At 40.8% G+C, this 23165-nt stretch overlaps 2 protein-coding genes across 3 annotated transcripts in view; one reads left to right on the top strand and one right to left on the bottom strand.

Moving 5' to 3' along the window:
- Nucleotides 1-1542: 1542 nt before the first annotated feature.
- tmem259 (transmembrane protein 259) lies at nt 1543-13676 on the top strand. Of its 2 annotated transcripts, none has more exons than XM_017714258.2 (11): nt 1543-1758; nt 4788-5084; nt 5546-5654; nt 7830-7940; nt 8205-8327; nt 8466-8566; nt 9276-9333; nt 9481-9564; nt 9898-10030; nt 10517-10616; nt 11000-13676. In XM_017714258.2, exons 1-11 carry the CDS (start codon nt 1543-1545, stop codon nt 11690-11692), a joined length of 2025 nt encoding a protein of 674 aa, XP_017569747.1. In that variant the 3' UTR covers nt 11693-13676. The 2 variants fall into 2 exon arrangements, with proteins under 2 accessions (XP_017569747.1, XP_017569746.1); XM_017714257.2 differs by having other exon boundaries at nt 5546-5708.
- A 3492-nt stretch (nt 13677-17168) lies between these two features.
- grin3bb (glutamate receptor, ionotropic, N-methyl-D-aspartate 3Bb) overlaps nt 17169-23165 on the bottom strand; it is a 105737-nt gene continuing 99740 nt past the window's right edge. Inside the window, exons 7-9 of the mRNA XM_017714241.2 lie at nt 21922-22086; nt 20542-20609; nt 17169-18443 (exon numbers count right to left, since the gene is read on the bottom strand). Coding sequence (XP_017569730.1) covers nt 17876-18443; nt 20542-20609; nt 21922-22086 — 801 coding nt within the window. The 3' untranslated portion in view covers nt 17169-17875. The remainder of the gene's footprint in view (nt 18444-20541; nt 20610-21921; nt 22087-23165) is intronic.

The raw sequence follows: 23165 nt of genomic DNA, 5'->3' as shown, positions 1-23165 counted from the left end.
GCCCTGATTGGTGCTCTTGCTTTGCACTTCTTTTGTTTTGACATGTTACGTTTTTATACACACAGAAACCAAAAGGAACAACAGATTTCTCAAAATGTAGTGGAGTAAAAAATAAGATATTTGACTTTGAAATGTAGTGGAGTGAAAGGAAAAGTCGCCCAAAATGGAAATACTTAAGTAAAGTACAGATACACAAAAAAACTACTTCAGTACAGTAACGAATTACATTTACTTAGTTATTGTCCACCACTGAATATACCCATACACTGCGACCAGGTTTTCTTCGAGCAATACTATGAATTGCACGCTGGCCCGTTGCTAGTTTAGCTGGTCGCCCTGCATCGTCACCCGCTGAAAACAGATTACTGAGCTATAATTCAGCTCTCTTTATCGGATTCAACGTCAAGGAAAAACCTAACAGTGAAGCATCGGGCACTGGTGTTGTTGAAGTCATCTAGCACAGAGATGGCGCTGTAACCTGAGAGCAGCTGTAGAAACAGAGTCTAACACATCGGCATGACTGTCTTTGCCGTCCTCTCCACTCCCAAACTACGCCTGGATTAGAAAATGGTTGTGTAAACAGGAGCACCGTTGCGATGGGAGGCAAGTTTCTGGTAGTCTCCGTCGAAAAAGATTCCCGCGGAATTTTATTCAGATGTCTCTAAGATCCATCCTTCGTATATGGAGAGCGACTGTCAGCGTCAGTATCTTCACCAAGAAACTCGCCTGAAAAACAGAACATACGGGCTCTGGGGAACTGTACGTCAGATTGAGCATTAGGTTAGCTCGTTCGGCTAGTTTAACAAGCAGGTAGCGGGCAAAGCTACAACCTTACTCAAGATTATAGCCAGTCACTTAAGCATTACGGATTTGACTAACCTGGTTACATCCGTCGACGTTCAGCAACAATAGCAGACTATGTAAAAACTACTTAGAGTATCTTAAATGTAGCGAGTTAACGCTCGTTAGGTAACTTGGCTAGTTAGCTTTTAGTGCTAGGTACAATTAGGTAGCACCCGCGATAGTGCTGGTAGCTGGGTGTTCTATCAAACTTGGGGACGCTAATAGATAACTAGAAAACCTACAGAACCTACTAAACAGCAGAAGAATCAACGTCTGTTGAGAATAACTGGGACTCGAGAGCGCATGTACAGTGTGGCGTCCTCCCGTTCAGCTTGTGCTAACTTAACACTAACTTAGCGCCAGCCAGGCTTGTAAGTAACGTTACTTGTTTTTCTTTCGCTCGTTAACGTTACCTCGTAGTCATGTCATAGCTGGCTGCCAAGCGAGAACCAAAGCTTACCATTGCCAACAACTCACGCTTAAGGCCTCGGTCGTGAGGAGTCGTCTGGTGCGGTGTAATTAATGTAATATATAGTTAGCAAGCTAGTGGCTAATCTTGACGCGACGGAGGACCACCGGAGTACACGAAGGTGGCTGGGTTAGCGTCGGCCTGGTTATCGGTCTCTGCGTACGTTGCTCCCCGCATGACCTACATGGGCATCGAATTCTTCTGTTAAAGTCGTGGCACTGGCGTAAGAAATGTCAGACAACCAGGGCAACCTGAACAACAACAACGTCCCGCTAAACAACAATGGCGGGCCCAACAGAATGCGCAACCCGAACCTCAACCAGAACCCGCTCATCAACGTGCGGGACCGGCTCTTTCATGCCCTCTTTTTTAAGATGGCAGTCACCTACGCCAGACTCTTCCCGCCGTCTTTTCGGCGGATTTTCGAGTTCTTCGTGCTTTTGAAGGTACGTTTTGTTTGTTTACCTCACTCACCCACACGAGCTTCCTATTCGCCAGGTTTTTGTTAGTTCCACCTTAAATTGTTAAAAAAATCCCCCCGTTCCGCCTTAAATTGTGCAGCAGTTACATTCTGGCGACCCCGGGTTGTTAAAACATGTAATACAGGGGTGATACAGGGGTAAACGGGCTCCTGTGCAGAATTCCTTGGAATATGTTGCAGACATCAAATTTTCAATAAAAATATATACATAAACACAAAGCGGTGACGTTCAAGGTTAATGCATCAAAGGTTTTGTACGGTTTTCAATTTAATACAGGTCAAACACCCTTTTTTGGAATTGGGTTTGCATATGACTGAGTTTAAGCGACCGCTCTGACCAGACTCATTCATTTTCATTGATATACCACTTTAAAGACATGAGTGTTAAGCATGTATGGACGCAATATACTCACTATCATTATATTCATTTTTGTTACTGTCATAAAGACTATAGTCTAATGTGAGCGTTAACAGTGCAGTGTCCCACTTTACAGTGCCACAATGTAACTGCTGCACCATTTAAGGTGGAGCTAGAAAATTCAAATAAGAAGTCAGCTTCATGACACCCACCCACACAAACCATTATCCTCAGTTGAACCTGGGCCCATTATCATCTCAGCGTAAGAGCGCTGTTCTAACTTGGGGAGGCATCTTTCAGTTATTATGCTTCTAAACTGGTACTCGGTTCCACCTTCTATTAGACAGCCAAGCTCAGTTCACACTTTAAAGACAGCATATGCTTAACAGTCGGCTCTTGAAAGTAGCATGTCAGTGAATGAGCCTGGTCAGGGTGGTCCCTTAAACTCAGTCATGTGGAAACCCAAATCCAAAAAGTTGAGATGGCATGTTCAATTTTAAATAATAAGCTATGATGAAATAAAAACAGAAAGCAGTGATTAGTCAATTCTGTTTGACCTGTATTAAATAAAAAATGGTATATGAACACTTTGATCTTTTACCTTAAACTTCATTGTTTTTGTATATATACACACTCATTCCAAATTTGATAGCTGCAACACGTTCCAAAGGTTGGGACAGGAGCATGTTTACCACTGTATTGAAACTCCTTTCCTATTAACAACACACAGTTTGAGCTTAATAAGATTTAACAAGGCAGGTCAATCTAGCATTCAAACTCTGATTACGCAGCCATGCAGAACGTGGCTTGGTGTTGAAATAAGCATGGGTGTTCCTGAAAAAGACGGAACCTAAAAGACACCACATGTTGCTTTAAAATGTGTTAATGGCACTTTCACAGGTGTGCAGGTTACTCACGAATACCCACCCATAACATGACAGATCCTGGTCTTTCAGAGTCAGTCTTGACTAGAGCAGCATTTTTGGATGCAGTGACAGACTTTTTCTTTTTTCTAGACAACGGTTTACTAAAGTATTCCAGAGCAATTCTCCATTACGGAAATCTGCCGTTTTGTAGTTCAGTGCTTTCTGAGGGTTCAAGGGTCACAGGTGTTTATTTGTGGTTTAAACTTTGTCCTTCACACACAGAAATTCCTCTGGATTTCCTGAGTCTTCTGATGTTGCGTACTGTAGTGGGTGAAATAAATAAAATCTTTGCAGTCGTTCACTGGGGAACGTTATTTTTAAAACATTGCGGTGTGTTTATGGCAAAGTGGCGAACCTCGATCCATCCTTGTTCATAAAGGCTTAGGCCTTTCCTTTTGATGCTGTTTTTATGCCCCATCATGATTACATAACTTGTTTTTACTCTTAAATTGCTCCGTCACAACTTTTATATAAAGTACTGCTGGTAGCAGTTTCAGAATGAGCGTATATTTACAAAATACTATGAACTTCACAACATGAAACTCTACATATCTTGCCGTTTTATCCAAATACGTAATTTACATACAAGTCAAAGTAGATTTATGAATCACAGCTTTCTGTTTTCATTTACATTTTATCTACTGTCTTAACCATTTTAGGATAGGGTTTGCTGGAGTATGTTGATGATTAGAAGATGTAAACCTTTACATTGCACTCTACACAGGCGTGATTCCAACGTTGGAAGGCGTGTTAGTCAAAGAGGCATCTGTTTTTACCAATAAAAAAAACAATACATGTAATTAATGTCAATTGATTCATTATAAAGACCAGTCTAAAGGCCAGAGGACAGCCTCAGGTGTTAACATTATGTAATCCCCTGGTGAACATATGCCAGGGATTGCATAGATTATGTTCTCATTTAGACTATAAACTAGTTGGCACTGTGAGCAGTGGTCAACTGGTGATAAAAACAGTGAAGAGGCAGGTGGAGAGAACAGAAATCAGTTTTCTTGTTAAACATAAAACCTAGACCACTCGTTAGCCAGACCAGGTACGTTTTGAGAACATAATCGGAAATTTGACCGAAATGCCAGACATCCCACTGCAGTGATGAAACAAACTTGGAATACCAGCTGGCAAACGCACAAGGATATCCTTTACTTGCTACCCACAGTTTCAAATGTAGTTCAGAAGTTATAAGCATGAATGTTTCTTGGTTCAGCTGAAAGTTCTATACTATTTAAATCTCCTGTGAGAGGTGAGTTTCTGAGAGCTTGGATGATTTTAAAGTGAAATTTACTTCACTTCCTAGAGTGCCTGAGACTGAAGCTTGCTGAAATACAACAAAAAAGTCTCACAGTGTGAACCACAGCATCTGTGGTTAGAGCCAACCCCTTTTAGCAAGGTGTTAACAAAATATTTTCACAGACTTCTGGAATGCTCATGTTTTTTTTCCTCATATAATAATGGTGACTAGTCAACTAGTGTTTTAAATGACTAGCTGACTAAAAATTTAGTCACGCAATATTTTTTAAATGTATTTATGAATTTTACATCTGAGGAATACATTTATGTGATACTCATGTGTGAACTTTCAAATCATTTTAAAAATGGTAGTAAAAAAAAATCATTGTTCTCATTGTCTCGTTTTATTGTGTTTTTTTTCTGTATATGTTTGTGTACCCATCCTAATCATGTTGTTTTTGGCAGGCCTTGTTTGTGCTCTTCATTCTGGCCTACATCCACATCGCCTTCTCTCGATCACCCATTAACTGCTTGGAGCATGTACGTGAGAAGTGGCCGCGTGACGGTATCTTGCGTGTGGAGATCCAGCGCAACTCAAGCCGTGCACCTATATTCCTGCAATTCTATGAGACCGAGGGATTCCAGGGTCTGGTCAAAGAGCCTGATGGAGACACGGAGGATGCCACCCGAGCTCCTGTTCACCACGAAGAGGAGGAAGAAGAAGACATGACCATGGAAATGTTTGATAACAGCTCTGTTAGGGTCAGTAATTGCCTGTTTGCTGGTAATTTAATTGCCTGTTTAGTTGAAATACGTGTGTTAGAACAGGAGAAACACCAAAAAAGTACTAGGAACTGTTGCTGTATGAAGATGTTTACAATCCATTGTAATGGTTTAAAGTTATATTAAATTCACTATTAAGTTCAAAGTAGCATTTTATTTTGACTTTTGAAAGAAGAAATGGCACAATAAATTTTGCATTATACTTTTTTACCTTCATCAACCAAAGTGCTATCACTCCAGTGGTGGCAAAACATATACAAAGCAGCAACAAATGCAATTTTCAGTTAGAAAAAAGTGGACTATAGGCTACATTTTTGTGAAGTACACATTGAATAGTGTTGTCTAGAATTGTTTACCTCATGTGATAGTACAATTGTAAAGCAAATTAAATCAAAACAGCACCTAAATTTGTTAAACCATACAATTTCTTGTCGCTATAGTTTGAGCTGGACATTGAGCCCCGGCTGAAGCCCTCCCTGAGTGCTGGTGTCCCGGGCTTGGGCCGGAACGACACACAGGACCTCTCCTTTAGCCAGGCGCCCTCTAAAGGTATGCAGCCGCTGAAGGAGACTGTCTCCGAGATTGAGATGCTCACTCGAGCAGGTAAAGCTCCTCATATCTACCTCTTTCACCCTGGTGCCGTAGACATCCCGCTACACTCCTCCTCTTCTGCGACATCATGCCCTCCTTCCTCGCTCGCTTCCCTTCATCCACTCCTGGCCACGATGCCCCCACCTTGTTGTTCACTTTTTCTTTACAACTCCCCATTTACTTACTCCCTCGCTCCTTCCTGGAACTGGTATGCACGTCACAGACCAGTGCTGGCAGCCTTAAAAACTGTAGCTAATGTGAGATTTCAGGAAGGAGGGATTTTAAGTTCCTGAAGTGTGTTCCTAATAGTGTCGGCTAACTGCTCCACCACTGTAGATCTGCTTTACTTGTAGATGGTAATTAGATTTCTTGTCCGCCGGTAAACCCTTGGCTGTTTTGATCGTGGAAAACTTGCTTGTGTGTGTGGTTTTCTCCATCACTACTAAATCACATTACAGTGATGCCAGGTCAGCAGCATGCAGTATAGATGCCTTATCACACTGTAGCAGTGTAGGCTCAGAGACTGTCAAACCTACATTCTAGGAAGGCTGCTGATTTTGTTGGAGGTTTTAAAATGGTGACTGATGGAGTGGCTCTCTGCCATCCTCACAGGCCTTGTATCAGCACTGGAACAAAGAGAGCCTTAGTGTGCGTGTGTGTGTGTACGTGTGTGTGTATGTCTGTCAGTGTGGCACACTTTAGCTGCTGTGCATTCCTACAGATCATGCTTGAGCTTCAGCCTCACTAAAGCACAGAGCTGCTGATTTCTTTGATTAGGACCAAAGCTGGAATTTCAGAGCCATAACTCTGAAATCTTTTTCATTTAGTCACTATGACAGCCTTGGTAGGACTGAATTTAGGGTAGTAGCTAATACAGTTACCAAGTTTGTAATCTGATTTTAGCTCTAGACACGAAAAGCGTTTTACCAAAACATCCTAATGAGACACAATTCCTAAATACCATCCTAACTTTAGGATAACCTAAATAGTGTCCTAATTTCGGTTTTAACCATTTCTGCTGTTTGCCAGTCTGATGAAAAAATAGAAAGTTGTTTTTAGGCAGATGAGAACACATTCAGTACAACTAGCATAATAATGTTACATATAGTCATGTTGCAAAATGGTAGTTTCTCTTTAAGAGTCAAAATTCACCAATTAAGATATTACGGCAGTGAATAAAGCAGAGACTGAATTGAATGTGTGGTTGATTATTAGGAGTAATAATGTTTGTGTGGAAAGCTGGCTGACTAAAGCCTTGGGGAAATTGAAACCGAATCCGGGCAACAGCTATGTACTGTTATACAGCAGTCATCATTTCCTTGCGCTTTTGTTTTGAAGTATTTATTTATTTATTTATTTATTCACATTTGTGGGTGTAGCTTACTAATTTACATTTTTAATGCTATTTTATTCATGTATATGTCCACTGTTGGTGTATCGTCAGATTGTGTAGTTTGAGAAGATAAGATTTGTAAGATAAGGAATAATTCCTAAGTTAAGATAAGATTTGTTTGTGTAATATGACTGCAAAAAATATTATCTTCACATCGGGACATTTTGGTATTGCTGCCCCAGGTCTTTCAATTATTTCTAGGAGGCTTAGGCTGCCAGTAGAGTAGGGCAATATGCAGTTCCCCAAATTACTAATAGGTTAATGATCTTATTTGAAACTTGAGATGTTCATTGAAAATATGCTTAAGTTTTAAAATCTTACCACTTAATTGTAGTAAAATGTTCCCTGTAGTACCCACCAATGCTGTAGCACTCACTTGGTGTTTGTATACAAAAGCTCTGATAATGGTTGCTTGTATCTGAATCTGCCTTGTGGAGAGCTGCTTTCGTACCATTAAACACAATTAAATAGGACGTTAAGCACGGTTAAGCAGCATAGTTGTTGTCCTAGCATAAAAACAATGGTCATTACTGTTAAGATCATGACAATGCTATTGCCAAATTGCCACAACCTACCTTGCAGCCCGATAGACAGTAATTATGTGTGATGAACTGTTACAACCTATTTGTAGTTTTGCTAAATGCCTTCGAAAAGAACGGTCTGCTTTTTAGTTCAGTAAATGGTAAACGTTGCGTGTTGTTGTGCAGAGATGTGATGGGTTTCTGTGTTTCTATGTGCAGTTTGGCCTCAGGAGGAATATATAGTGGAGTATTCTCTGGAGTATGGCTTTTTGCGGCTGTCTCAAACCACAAGGCAACGTCTCAACATTCCTGTCATGGTGGTTACCCTGGGTGAGTTCCACTTGACTCTCTTGTTGAAATAGTAAGTCAGAAACCTTTGAGTTACCACAGTGGTGAAATATCCTGTTGCTTTACCAACAATTCTTCCTGCCATTAGCAGCCTTTCATTTTCATTTGCTATAGTGAATATTTTTGGAAAAAACATGTTTTGAAGATTTATGGCTTGTGGCAGAATACGTAAGAGGGAATAACTGGTAGTTTGTAAATACTGAAGTTTAGCCCAGCAGCTTGGTGACTGTTTTTCATTGTTTGTAGACCCAATGAAGGACCAGTGCTTCGGAGACGGCTTTAGTCGCTTCCTGTTAGATGAGTTCCTCGGCTATGATGACATACTGATGTCCAGTGTGAAGGCCTTGGCAGAAAATGAGGAAAATAAAGGTAATTATTAGCTATTTGTTTTTGTTTGTACTGTGTCTGTGTGCTTGCATATTTACATGGTCCAGCTTGGACTCGTGTGTCCATTCTTGTTTACATTGGAACACTTCATGCACTCATTTTGTGTGGGTTTGTGCTTAGGGTTCTTAAGAAATGTGGTTTCGGGAGAACACTACCGTTTTGTCAGTATGTGGATGGCACGTACCTCCTACCTGGCTGCCTTTGTGATCATGGTCATATTCGTGAGTATCTTACTTTGCAAGGCTGACATCTTCTGTCACATGCAGTAACAGAAAAGGTATAATTGATTGCTGTTTATTTGCTAATACTTAGACAGCATAGTATAATTTACACACTTCAGATGAAATAAACAGAACAGTGTAGAAGAGGAAAATAAATTAAATTGACAGAAGAGCTAAAATGCATACAAAATATAAGAGACTAGCTATTCGTAGAAAGAGTAATGATTCTGCAGTTTCCACTTTTTAAATGAAATTATTACCATATATTCACAAAGAATAATTATGTAAGAAGCGGAAAACGGTTTTAACGGTAGTTTAACCTGTTAGTCTTGTGGGGCAGATGTTATCTGCTAGTGAAAATACATTGCTAGGGACAACTTGTTCAACTTTTTGGTTCTGGGTTTTCTTTAGTTCCAAAATTCTGTTTCCAATTATTCTATCCTTGGTTTTTAATGTTTGGAGTAGTAAAGAAAACAAGTGATACAAGCTAACAACCGAGACAGCGACCAGGAAAATGTCATTGGCTAACAGAAATGCTTTTTCCTTTGAGAGAATTAGTATTTTTTTTTCTCCCCCCCCTTCATTGCCCCCCCCCTCCTCATGATAGTCATTACGATACCACAACTGACCCTGCATGACTACTAGTGTACTTGCTGGTTTACCAGAGGCTGCGTATATTGATTTTGAATGTTTTTTTCATCCAACATAGACCCTCTCTGTGTCCATGCTGCTCCGCTATTCCCACCACCAGATTTTTGTCTTTATAGGTAAGCTTTAAAAAAGAAGGCTCATATTGACAACTCCAGCAAAGTGTGGGCCCAACTTTGAACTGTAATCATCATTGTCACTATGACTGTTCTTGTTTGTTTCAAATCCACTGACTGACTGCTGCCTGGTGTATCTTCTGTGTGCAGTGGACCTTCTGCAGATGCTAGAGATGAACATGACCATCGCCTTCCCAGCAGCTCCTCTTCTTACTGTAATCCTGGCACTTGTTGGTAGGTTACAACACCTCTAGGTCACCTGCTTATCACTCACAACAGACATGTACTAAATGTGCTGCATGATGTGCAGTGTTTACACATTATCATAACTAGGGGTGTTCCCTTCTCCCAGCACACCTGACTGAACTCATGAGCTAAGTAATATGTCCTTCATAAGTTTAAAATGGGTGTATCAGAGCTGGGAAACATGTATTATTTGCTGTACAGGCCTACCAGTCAAGAATTAAACCTGATGGCATTAAAATCTTGCATCATCACATATGTCTTGACATAATATCTAGATCTACTGATCACACAATATGCTGTTTTTCTCTGTCATATCCACAGGGATGGAAGCTATCATGTCTGAGTTTTTCAATGACACAACCACAGCTTTCTATATCATCCTCATCGTGTGGCTGGCTGACCAGTACGATGCAATCTGCTGCCACACAAACACAAGTAAACGCCACTGGCTCAGGTATAGCACTGGTCTTCCTCTGGTACCTTAGTGCACAACAAAATCCATTTGACATTTAATAGCCCATTCTTGGAGAACCACAGGGTCTGCACAGTTGCAGGCATGTGTGTGAATCAAACTCAGCAGGTAGCTGTAGCAGGAAAATTGCCTCTACTGCAAGGCTTGAGTAGGAATTGGCTAAGCGTCTAATTCTAGAGCAACTTAAGTGCCTTGCTCAGGAGTACAAAGCAGTACTTTTCAGGCTTATGTCTTCTGGCAAAATATCTCTTTCCCATGACACCCAAAGAACAAACCCACAGCCCTCTGGTTTGGTTCATTTGCCCTAACCACTGATTATTAACGTCACAGAGCAAAGATCTATTTTACTTTAAGCAGTTATGACACTCTTTTAGCTGTGCACTCTTTATATTTTAGGAAAATGTGACACTTTTATTTTAAGGCTTGACTGGCCACTCTCTGAGGAGTCTTCTGTGCTATTTCTTTCAGGTTCTTTTATCTGTACCATTTTGCATTCTATGCCTACCATTATCGCTTTAACGGTCAGTACAGCAGCCTGGCTCTTGTCACGTCTTGGCTCTTTATTCAGGTAAGTTTATTTAGGTTTACTGAATTAATGTTTTGTGTGGCAAATTAAACAATGAATTCTGTTCATTTGTGTTTAGATTTCAGCATTTCCTTACCAAGTCCTCAAATGGTCCATATTTTTGCTGTTTGCCAGCCCTCAGAATACCTTAATCAAGTAATCCGTTCTTTATTCTAGATTTCAGGTGTACTGGAATGTAGGAGAGAGGAAAAATATGGACTGTTTGTAGGTCCCCCGGGACTGGCTTACATTGGCAAACATTGGTTTATGAATAATAAAAATCCATATACATGCCTTGATTTTTTTTTTTTTTTTTTGTCATAACCCAACAGAAGAAATGATTTGACTGTTTTTCTCTCTTGCTCACTGTCTTTATCCACCTCCAGCACTCCATGATCTACTTCTTCCACCATTACGAGCTGCCGGCTATCCTGCAGCAGATTCGTATCCAGGAGATGCTGCTGCAGAATCAGCAAGCGGGACAGGGCAACCAAACGGCGCTGCAAGACAACCTGAACAATAACACCAGTGCAGTGGGCCCCGCTGGACGAGCCACAGCAGCTGCTGCTGCTGCCACAGCTGCTACAGTCAACGGCCAAGACCACCAGCCTGCTGTAGCTCAGCCGCAAGCAGAAGCACCAAACGGCCTACCCACACCCACCACGCCTGCTGCGACGTCCAGCGATCCGAATTGGATGGCTGAGACGGCGGCCATCATCACAGAGGCCATTATTACAGAGGCCCTGTCAGCCCCACACTTGGACAGGGCTTTGTTGGACTCGCCAGTGTCTACTGCTGGTGTGAGTGTGACGATGGAGACGCAAGGCCAAAGCATGTCAGGTGAAAGCCAGGAGGGTCAAAGTTCTTCGTCTGAAGATCCAGAGATAAAACCTCGGGGCTGTGCTCAGGGCCTGGGCCCTCCTGGAGGAGGAGAAAAAGAGGAAGCAGGAGCAAGTCCTTCATTCACAGACTGTAGAAAGTCAGAGGCAGGCGAAGTGGACACGCGGCAACACGCCACAGACTGGCATGGCAAGAAAGAGGGCGAAAGTCGCACTGGACCGTCAACAGCTCCCTCCTGAGCTTGGCGCTTGTTCGCCCCCATTCCAAACTTGTGATTCCACCTCCTTTCCTCTTCAACTAGCAGCAACCGAGCTTCTTCACCCTAAACACATCCAGATAAGGCCTTGAGAAGAATGAGGAGCAGCATCAGCGATGGAGTGCAATGTAATCACACCCCTAAATGTCTGGTCATGAAATGGGGGGGTGGAACTTTTTCAGTTTTAGGGAATTTGAGAGTAAAAGATCTTCTCGATTTATGTTGAAGAGACACAATGTCAGGGTGAAATCTGTTGGAGAGCATTTGTGTTTTGTTTTTTTGTTTTGTCCCTCCTTTTTTAAGAGATGATTGATAGATGATGGATTTCTTGAAAGACTGGGTGTGTTTGCATATTATGATGTGTTTAACAATTATAGTAATTCTAATGACAACCTGAGTCATTCAGATCTCAGCATTGGTCCATGTCATGTAAAGCAATTATCTAGTCTTTATTAAGTATCAGTTCATTCAGGCCAAACACTCGGCGAATGTGTTAGACGATTCCAGTTTTTGACAGGTTTTATGCAATAGCAGACCACCCATTGTACGGAAGAACCCAAGGTAGACCTTTCACTCACACCTGGAATGTTTAATCTCAGTCACTACTGCTTTGAAAATGAGCTTAGTTGCATTTTAAGTCAATTTGAAGACTACATTCAGATTGTAAAACGTGATTTGAAGATACTCTGTATGCTTGTTTCACATCTGGTCATCTGGGCGTTGTGTGATCCCAAAAATGTACTTAAAGGTACATCCACCTACTCCTGCTAGAGAATCATCACCTGGAGGTCATTTTCATGTTTCTTCCTTGTTGTTGTCTATTGGGGGACTCTATTGTATTTGTTGAGGTTGGTTGTATTTTTCCCATAGTGGATCTTCAGATCAGATGAGTTTGTTGAGGGCATTGAGAAACGGTTGCCTTAGTTCCATAAACCCTCTAATTGCGTTATAAGGTGATTGTACCATAGGTCGATAGCCTTATAAGAGGGAACAGTCATTTAGATGCTTGCTTGTTTTTGTTTGTTGCCCTTTGCTTATTTCACAGCATTTTGGAAATAATTACATCATAAAAGCAGGCTTAATTGTTGGGTTTTCCTAAAATTTCCCTTATGAATATTATTTTTCTGCCAAATAGTACATGTTATGGAATGTGGAATGTGAGAGCATAGTACAAAATTTCAGATACTCCTATCTGTACTGCTGAACATGCCGAGACCAAGTCTTACATGTGTGAATCAAATTATGATGCACGTTCCGTCACAGAAAAGCATCTGGTTATCATGCTTCTGCTGTTTAAAGTTTATGCAAAGTGTCCCTGCACATCAGTACCAATTAGAAAGTCGTCATCATCAGAGGTCAGTAAACGGTTGTCCAATGTCTTGTGCATTTGAAAACAGAGCGATACAGAATTGAGAATGCTGTGTATGCCTTACAGATCACACATGGACAGGACAAGCCAATTAACCAACCCGCAAATATCCCTCCTGGCTTGACAGACTGGGATCATTTTGTATAACGATCTTTACTCCGGTGAACCGATTACGAGATTAAAATCACCTTCACTCTGTGGCCGAGATAAGAAGGGAGGAAACGGCGCAATGTATTTTCTTGGAAGGCTGTCATTTAAAGGCTATGCAACAAAAATGCAGCAAAGTAAATGCCAATGGATTTGGGAGAGATGGTCTTATCCGAAAAAGAAAGGCAAAAAGTGTGCAATATGTCAAGTGGGTTTGAGAGCAGTTTTCAGCATGAGTGCTTCACAAGTGAACTTTTCTGATCGGTTCTCTTGTTTATTTTTTTTCTGTGCCTATTTGCCGTTCTGTCAGAATGCAGGATGACAAGTTGCTTTCCTTCCAGGTCTATTAAGTGAAGAAAAGCCACAGTTCTAGATTTTCCTCTTTCATTCAGATGTATTTAACTGTAAAAACAAGATGCATAAACAGACAAAAAGGATTTTCCACTCAGAATGTTTGCTTGTGGTTATTTCTTTGTTCGGATAGACTTTCAAGCTAAAAAGTATTTTCCATCTGGCGTTATGACTGATGTCTTTTTAAAGTAGAGCTCTACAGTGTAACGTCCCAGGGTAAAATCTTGTGCTTCCAAAATTAAGATAAATGACTAACTTTGAGTGGGAGTAGAAGAGAGTGACTTGCCTAGTAATTTCTGTCCCATTCATCTTGACATTTTGACAGAATATGAACAGCAGCTGGTGTTTTCAGATGACTAAAAACAACAAAAATGGCAAGTTTTTCTCCCGTCAATGACGCTATTCATGTTGTAAAAATCAAGTTTATTGAACAGTAAGTTGACTTAAAGGGAATTTTTTTTTTAATTATTTCATCAAAATGTGTGCATAATTGATTTGTTGAAACAAAGACGTTGAACGTTTTTTTTATTGGTGATTCAAAAGTCACAGGACACTGTTTTATTTTTTTATGCTGTCATAAGCCTCCACGATGCAGTGCTTAAGGTGGTGTTTGTTGTGGATTTTCTCAGCATGCACAATTTGTTTCGAGATGACCCCAGAGACAAAAATCGATAATAAAAAAATAAAACCTGTCCTGTGACTTTTGACTCACCCTGTGTGTGTGTGTGTGTGTGTGTGTGTGTGTGTGTGTGTGTGTGTGTGTGTGTGTGTGTGTGTGTTATGATGCCCTGCAGCATCGTCTCCATGATTAATGGATTTTAAATATACATTTCAGACAAACCCCTTTAACTTATTAAACAATGTCTATGAGATTCATATTTGAGGGAGCTTTTAAGTTAAGTGATACTTTTTTGATCCCACAACCGGGGAAATTCCACCTCCGCATTTAACCCATCCGTGAAGTGAAACACCACATACACACTAGTGAACACACTTGACCTATCCACAGCAGCCGGGGAGCAGTTGGGGGTTAGGTGCCTTGCTCAAGGACACCTCAGTCATGGACTGTCGGCCCTGGGGATCGAACCGGCAACCTTCCTGGCACAGGGCCAGCTCCCTAACCTCCAGCCCACAACTGCCCCAAAAGAGACAAACACTGCAGGCGTCTGGTTCCTATTACTGTCACTGAACAATTCTTTCTCTAGATTTGACCCCCCCCCCCCCCACTTAGGAAAAAAAGATTGGACGGCCAGCTCTTGTTTGACCAGTCCTTGTTTTGCACAGCTTGTGTCTTGTGTTCTGAATCTTTATTTATACCTCCAACACCTCGAAACACAATCACCATTAGCTTATTTTGCCTGAAAACAGGCTGGCGTTGCTTTTCTGAGCAGTTCCTACTGTGTGCATCATGTTTCAAGCTGCTAACATGAGCCCACTGGAATAGAAATGATTCACAGGTTTGACAAAGGACTAAGGCATCAACCAGTCACAAGTAACATAAAATAATCAGAAGAGTAAGAAGTCTTGCAGTGCAGTGGTCATTCTTTTACAACAGTGGTGCCCAAATGTCTTACATGTTTACAGTGTATGTGCAAAACTGTATTCTTTAAATACTGAAGAGGTTTCTTTACGTGGAAGGCGCACTGCCTCGCCTCACTCAAGTCTCCTCTTGTCAATGTTCCACCACCTGTTGACTCTAGTTGTACATGGTTTACATCTGTGTTGCGGTGACAATTGTTTGGTTTCAAGTAGGGCTGAATGACTCATGTTTGCAAATTAAGCTGCAAGGTATTTTGGCCAAGAAACCAGCACATCCACTTTTCCTGGCTTTGAGACCTGAATGCTGAACATAGTTAGCCAGACTGCCAGTTAGCTTGGTTGTGTTGTCATGTACACAGCACTGGTTGCTTTTGTTCAGTCAAACTCATTTACAGTCATTTTACAACCTAGGCTATGATTAGTGGGTACCACATTTCCATAAGTCTGCTCTTGTAAAGGTTTAAAGGTTTGTTGTGTGGTTTAAAGTGAGTTTGTTAATTAGGTTATGAACACAAGCACTTAGAAATGAAAAGGGCATCAAGGATCTGTTATATGTGATAAATATCTGATGAAGATGATGGGTTTAGTGATGACTGATGGCGAAGACGAATTAAAATAACCAGCAAGATCCAACGATTAACAGTGTAGATACTATATTTCAAACACACATCAAAGGCCTGTGAGCCAGATCAGGCCCATGTGTCAGTGCACTACAATTCCCAGAATGCACACTCATCCCCCTCCTCCAAATTGATCCCAATTACTGAAGTTGCAGCAAAAATGCCAAATGTCTAGTTCAATATATATATATATAATTTCTAGTACTTAAAAATGATGGTTCTTAAAGGGTTCTCTCAGTAAAGAAAGTGGTTCTATACAGAACCATGAACATTCACGTTTTTGCATGATTATAGGGTTCTTTGCATCATGAAAGCAATCTTCAGACTGATGAAGAATGTGCTGTAGACGGTTCTATATAGCACCAAAAAGGGTTCTATTGTAACAAACCTGACGATAGAAGAATCCTTTTTAAAAAGGTTCTATATAGAACCATCTATAGGACATTCTGCATCAGAAGAACCCTTCTGCAATGCAAAGAAACCTTTAATCGTGGAAAGTGTTATTTGAATGGTCATGGTTCTATATAGAATCTTTTTCTTTACTGCAGAGCACTTGAAGAACCATAATTTTTAAGTATGTACAACAAGTGCCCATATTTTGTTCTGGATGCCAGTTTGGGTTATACTGCACTATTATTTAAAGATGAAATAAAAATATGGTGTCTTCTGGCCCAAAGATTCTAATATATATTTTTAATATGGCTGTTTTATTGGTTGAGTTTGACACCCTGATATAGAAGAATGTGGGCTCAACAGGCAACCGCTGCCCTTTTTATTGATATGTTTGCTTTGTAATTATTGTTATTAATTAATTAACAATTATGGATAACGGCTTAGTAATGATTTTAAGGTGTTTATGACCCAATTAAACTTTTGAAACCCCTTTATAAGGTTAATCTCATTGTAAAGTGGTACCAGCTCTCTTTTAAATTGCAAGTTCAATGTAAAAATAACAAATCAGATGTAGTATCAAGGGTCAAGTTTTACTTTATAACATTACACTATGTTTTGTCACCAAAAGCACTTTTTCTTCCACTGGGTGAGGGGATGGGGTAACGTTCTAGTGGGCTACATTTTGGCCCACTGAAAATGGGAAGAAAACGTCTGTGAATTGTGAATGAGTGTTGATTTATAGAATGAAGTGTACACAACAGCATGCGTCCTACTCTGAGATAATGTCCATTTCGTCTGACCTCTTTATGGTATTGGCTAGTACACGTGTCAGACTCCAGTCCTCGCAGGCCAAAACACTGCAGGCATCAGTACACTACCGCAGTCATGCATGCTTGATTCAGCTCATCAGCTATTCAGCAAGGCCTTCATAAACTGAATTCAGAACGTTAGATGAGGGTAAACGCTAATCTCTGCAGCCCTTCTGCCTTGGAAGCCCCCAGTTTGACAGGCCCTGTCTAGTACAAACAAAACTGAGTTCATTTGTCACGTCGCTCTTCCGTTATACTTTATTTGTGAAAAACATTCAGGCCAATTTAACAGTACTGTAATTTCAGATCAAATACTGTAGAACTGAACAAAATTCTCTAAAACCCAGCAAACACATTGTTTTTGATCTCCGTTGTCACGTTAGTGCCACAGATTGTCATTTTAGGTCACATTTTTCCAAATCTTACAACCGACACTCTTATGAACCACCACCAAATCAGACAGAAACAAATCTGCAGAGTAAATCAGATTGTCCTCTGGGGGATTATAGAAAGCTATTTCTGTGCATTCTCTCCACTGAGAAGGAGACCCAGCCATGCTGTCGTCTGCTGCCTTATATCCAAGGGGCTGTGGGTCTCTGTAGGCTGCAGCACTTGAGACACCTTTGCCTACATGGCTAAATTGTCTTTGTTGGGGCTCTAGATAAGATGCTGAGACTCTTTAGAAAACAGGTCGCATCATGTCCTGCTGCAGTTCTCACAAGCAGAACAGTGCCTTTGTTTGATGATGCCAAAGCATGAAGACTGCAGAAGATCCCAGGCATGAGTGAAAGGCTTTTGGATATGATAGACATCAAAGCCTTCTGTCCTCCACTGCATTACGACCCTCCAGAAAGCGACAGCATCAGCTTTTGGATCTGACAAGTATCTAAGCTGTCTGTCCTGCACCGCATTGTGCTTCGCTCCAGACAACGACGGCATCACCTTTCCCCCTCAGAGTCTTTGACGAGGGAGCGGCAGATGGTGGCGGTGACTGTAGGCGGAGCCTCAGGGGTCGCTGGGGTGACGGCAGCCGCCCGCTCTTTAGCAAGAGCAGTCTGAAGCTGGGCTCTGCGGGCCAGCGCTGTCCTCAGCTGACCACGGATCTCCTCGATTTTCTCCTGCAGCTCCTCCAGTTCTCCTTCCCTGGGAGGGCTTGTTAAGCAGGGTGGAGATGAAGGAAGAGGTGTTGTGGGCCGCAGAGGAACCGGACCACCGTTTTCACACACTCGAGATAGAAGACTTCTACTAGAGGGAGTCCCAGAACTGGAGCCAGACCCAGACAAAGACCCAGAACCAGATCCAGAACTGCCCTGACCTCCCTCTGCCACCACTCGGGCAAGGAGGCGGCGAGTATTGAGGGTCTCCAGGTTGAAGTGAACCCTCTTGTTGTCCTTGGCCTCCTTGGCTTCCTGGGCTGCTTGGCTGCTCGCGTTGTTCCACTTTGCGAAGGACACAGCTGGGGCAGGTGCTTGAGGCTGTGGGGGCTGTGCCTTTTGAATATTACAGCTATGAGGAGAAATTTTCCAAATTAGCATAGGCGTTAGTAATCGATAGGGATACACCAAGATATCAGAATCATGACACCACTGGCAGATGTTTGCTTTAAAAAAATGTGTTGAACAGATGTCAAGATTGACCAGTAGTTGAAATTTGTCACCTTTAGACAAATTATATGTTTTGTTGAATTTCTAAGTGAAAGAAATACATCATCTGCAGAGACACACTTCATTTTGTTTTATTTGCTGAATTTAACCTATTGGGATATCGATTTAACATATTGTTAAATTGAACAAACTGGGACTAAATCTACCTGGGGTAGCATTAAAGAGAAACATAGTCTCTAAGCTGAAACACCCTCTGCAAGAAACTTAAATATGGCATTTTTCTCCAAATGTTAGTGCACAACTGCCAATTTGTATTTGTTAAGTTTTACACATAAAGATAAATGTGGCCTGTGGAAAAGTTCATTTATGGTTTATTTTTTCCAATATGCAACCCCTGAAGCTCCGCCCACAGTCACCGCCACCATGTGCCGCTCCCTCTTTGAAGAGCTTGAGTGAGGAATGGTGATGCATTAAAATTAGAAGAAAAACGTGATATTTAAATTTGTTGTGGAGCTTAGCTTTAACTTAGCCTCACTTACAAAATCAACAAAATGTTATTATACTGGCACTATATTTCTCTTTAATGATAATCCAGAAATTCTTTACAGTAGTGACATATTCTTTAAGCTTAGTGACACTTTTAATACAGTAATGGTAAAGAAAAAAAGTGCATTTTAAATGGACAATACAGATTTGATTATGATATCACTGATGTGTGCAATATGCAAATCACTGTTTTATTTTATGCTGTGAGCGTTCTGACCAATCCCAGACATTCTTTGGGTGTTTATAGAACCTATAAAGGCATTTATGTGATCCAACAAACCAGTAATTCTGGTAAATAATACAGGTCAATATTTCACATTGAGTTCACTACTGTGTTTTCAATATATTGGAATGTATATTGCAAATTGTCATATACGACAATTTTTCCATATTATACAGCCCTAATTACAATCTACTGCCTTCTTTTTTAACAGAGTCGTTCAGAGTGGTTTGAATGTGAAATGAAGACTCAAAGAGAACTCCTCAGATTTTCTTTACTGTGGTGGTGAACGGAACCAGGGGTCAAATCTAAAATAATTAACTACTCATGCCTTCTGATTAATATATGTGCTGCTGATGATGGTAAATAGTGATAAATCTGAAAAGAAAAAAATAACCACTCGGTTTGACTTTATTACCCCTTAAAAATTTAATTATACAAAAGTGATGGAACACTGGGGGGGAACTCCCCTTTAACCCCCCCTATAAACACACCCTTACCATTGCTAGAGATACACCGATCAGGCATAGCATTATGGCCACCTCCTTGTTTCTATACTCATTGTCCATTTTATCAGCTCCATTTTCTATATCTGCACCTATATAGTACTTATATACCTATTTGTAGTTCTATAATTACAGACTGTAGTCCATCTGTTTCTCTGTTTACTGTGTTAGCTCCCTTTTACCCCCCTTTTACCCAGCGCTGCTGTGTCTGATCCACTCACACCAGCACAACACACACTAACACAACACCACCACATCAGTGTTACTGCAGTGCTGAGAATGATCCACCACCCAAATAATACGTGCTCTGTGGGGGACTGGACCCCTCAAGAACAGGGTAAAAGGGGGCTTACAAAGTATCAGAGAAACAGATGGACAACAGTCTGTAACTGTAGAACTACAAAGTGCACCTAGAGAGTAAGTAGAGCTGATAAAATGGACAATGAGCGTGGAAACAAGGAGGTGGTCATAATGTTATGCCTGATCGGTGTATAATTAGGTCCATCTGTATTATATTCGTCAATATTCATCACAAAAATTAATATTCCTCACTATCATTAAATAGCATCAAAAAGAACAACCAATGTGCATCTGAACACACACTTGCCACCACACAAACTCAGTATGCCTACAGACTACAAAAGACCCCAGCACAAATTAAGCTACAGACACACAAGCAGAGGCAGAGTTAATGGAGTGAAATGTCCATATTGAAAAAAGGCGGATACCTTTTCTCACTGTTGGCCCTCTGCCTTTTAACATCCTCATAAGTCATGTTCAAAGCTCTATGGATTTTCTGCAAAAGAAAAAAATATGAAAGACATCAACACCATGCTTTTTAATTACCAAACTCAATATTATATGAGGGACTGCGGATGTCTTTATCAGCCAGAGCTCAGTGTCAGTGCACTCATTTAAACACCAGGGGGCAGTATTACTCTTATTCTCACTGCTGTTTCTGCAACATGAGCCTGAAAATATTTATAATACATATAAGACTCAAAGCTTGAAATACAAAAAGCCTACAATCAAGCATATTACTTTTATATATATATTGCCCCTAGGTGTGAGTGTGTGACTGTCTGTGTCTAATCCTGCCTTCCGCCCAATGACTGCTGGGATAGGCTCCAGCACCCCCGCGACCCTGACAGAGAAGCGGTTTAGAAAATGGATGGATGGATGGATGGATAGTATAGAATAAGGATACAATTATGTCTTCATAGTATGTAATATGCCTACAGTTAAGCCTGTGTAGTACATAATATGCTCATAATTAAGCTTATTATGTTATCAATTGTCAATCTGTGGTGTTCCTGGTCAAAGTGACCACCATAGGAAATGAATAGGTATCCAGACTACATTCATGCATCAGACGGAAAACATCCTCACACACACCAGCCCAACTCACTCACTCTATTTGTATTTTCACTGCAGTTATTTTATGTCTAATTCTATAAATTCAGGTTAAACACTACTTTGAGACATTGTTCACAGCTAAAGAATGTTGAATAAAAATATGATGGTGAAAAAAGATTTTTGTGCTAATTTAAGAGCAGTTAAAACAGACCGGTCCATTTTGACCTGGAACACTAATAAGCCTATAATGAAGCCTATACAGCATATAATAAGCTTACAATTGAACTTATATAGTATATAATACGCCTATAAGTAAGCCTATAATATATATATATAATAAGTCTATATTTAAGGTTAAATAATAATAATAATAATACATTTTATTCATAGAGTATTTTTCATATCTGTGGCAGCTCAAAGTGCTTTATAGACAGGTGATAACGGTTAAAATAATTAAGCCTTCATAGTATATAATAAGCTTACAATTAATCCTATATAGTGTATATTGGACACTATTTAGGAAGATACATTGCAATTTCTATCCCTAGGTGTAACTTTGGTTGGTGGATGTAAAATCCTCTCTGAAAAATGGTCTTATCTACAAGCGGCTTAGCACCTACATCCATCCTAGTCCAGACCTGTTGGAGCATCCGGTCATCTGGAGAAGATGCACATCCATTTTAAACTAGAAACGAACTGTTTGAAAGAATGTCTGATAAACTGAATCATCATTTCTGTCTTTATAGTCTCACCTGGCTGGTGTGGAGCCAGTATTTAAACTTCTGCCGGCGGCGGATGTGAGGCAGCACCAGACGGTAGAAGGCGTGTTCTCCAACCAGAGTGAGCAACGCCCCCGTCACACCCACACACAGCAGCACGAACAACCCTGAGAAGTGGCGAATGCCCATCTGCAACGTCTGGACCAAAGAAAAGACACACAGAATTTATTTTGAGCAAAAACTTTCAAAAGGCCTCCCACAGGGCTGCGAAAACCCTTGAGAATGAACTGCCTGTACCTCTTCTCCAGCCCCCTCTGAACCAGCATGCCAGCAAATGTGTGACATAAGCTGGGGAATGAATGCAGGAGGTTAGTGACACAGCCCTTCTCAGCTGTCTTGTCTTTGTCAGCAGGTGTGAAGCCTAAAATCAATTTGAAGGAAAAAAGCTGCCTTTGAAGTCCCTGTACAGACAGCATGTGATACCCAGACTGGACGGCAGGGGGCACTGTACCCCTTCCATTTCCGAGGGCAGCTGAGGTCTTGTTGGTAAAGTGGGATTCGTGTGAATCCTCCCAGGAGCGGCTTTGATGGAGAAGGAATCCTACTGACTAGAACTAATTGGAATTTGGGAAAAAAAAATTCATCTTGGCTAATTGAAAACGAAGCCACGCTCACATCAGTCGTCGTACTGCTCGGTGTGCTTTCTGTAATCGCCAGAGGTCTAGACGCTTCAAACTGTCCACGCCAAATAATGTCTCTTACAGATTTTAAAAGGCACCATATCCTACACCTTTCATATTTTATTTCTCAGAAGTCCACTTTATGATATTCGTGTGGGTTTATGTACCAAAAACAGGCAGAATTGATTTTTAACACAACCATTTTAGACTGACAGTCTCAGAGGACTTGTAGAGAGAATCACCACTCTGTAATGTCATCCAGGTTTCTCAAAGCCTAGAGGGCACTCTCAAGCAAGTCCAAAATGAATGGGTTAAGAAGCATTTGAGCAAAATCATAGTTAATAAATGCTTAAACATTTTTAATATAAAGGAATACTGTACATTTATTACCTGAACACAGCGCAGCATAAAACATTTTAACAATGCTGTTACATTTTTAAGAGCTTTTGAACATAAGAGGTATAAAACATAAGAGTTTAAAACAGCATCTCATTTACATTCATATTGTCTATAAGTGCGAACAGCCAATGAGCTGCTCTGCTCACCAACCAATCAGTACTCTGTCACAGTAATGCCAGTGTCCTGCTGCTCAAAACC

The sequence above is a fragment of the Pygocentrus nattereri genome, chromosome 15 (assembly GCF_015220715.1).
Source record: "Pygocentrus nattereri isolate fPygNat1 chromosome 15, fPygNat1.pri, whole genome shotgun sequence".
NCBI classification, from domain to species: Eukaryota; Metazoa; Chordata; class Actinopteri; order Characiformes; family Serrasalmidae; genus Pygocentrus; species Pygocentrus nattereri.
Note: the sequence above shows the minus strand (reverse complement) of the source record. Positions and strands in the feature narration are given on the sequence as shown.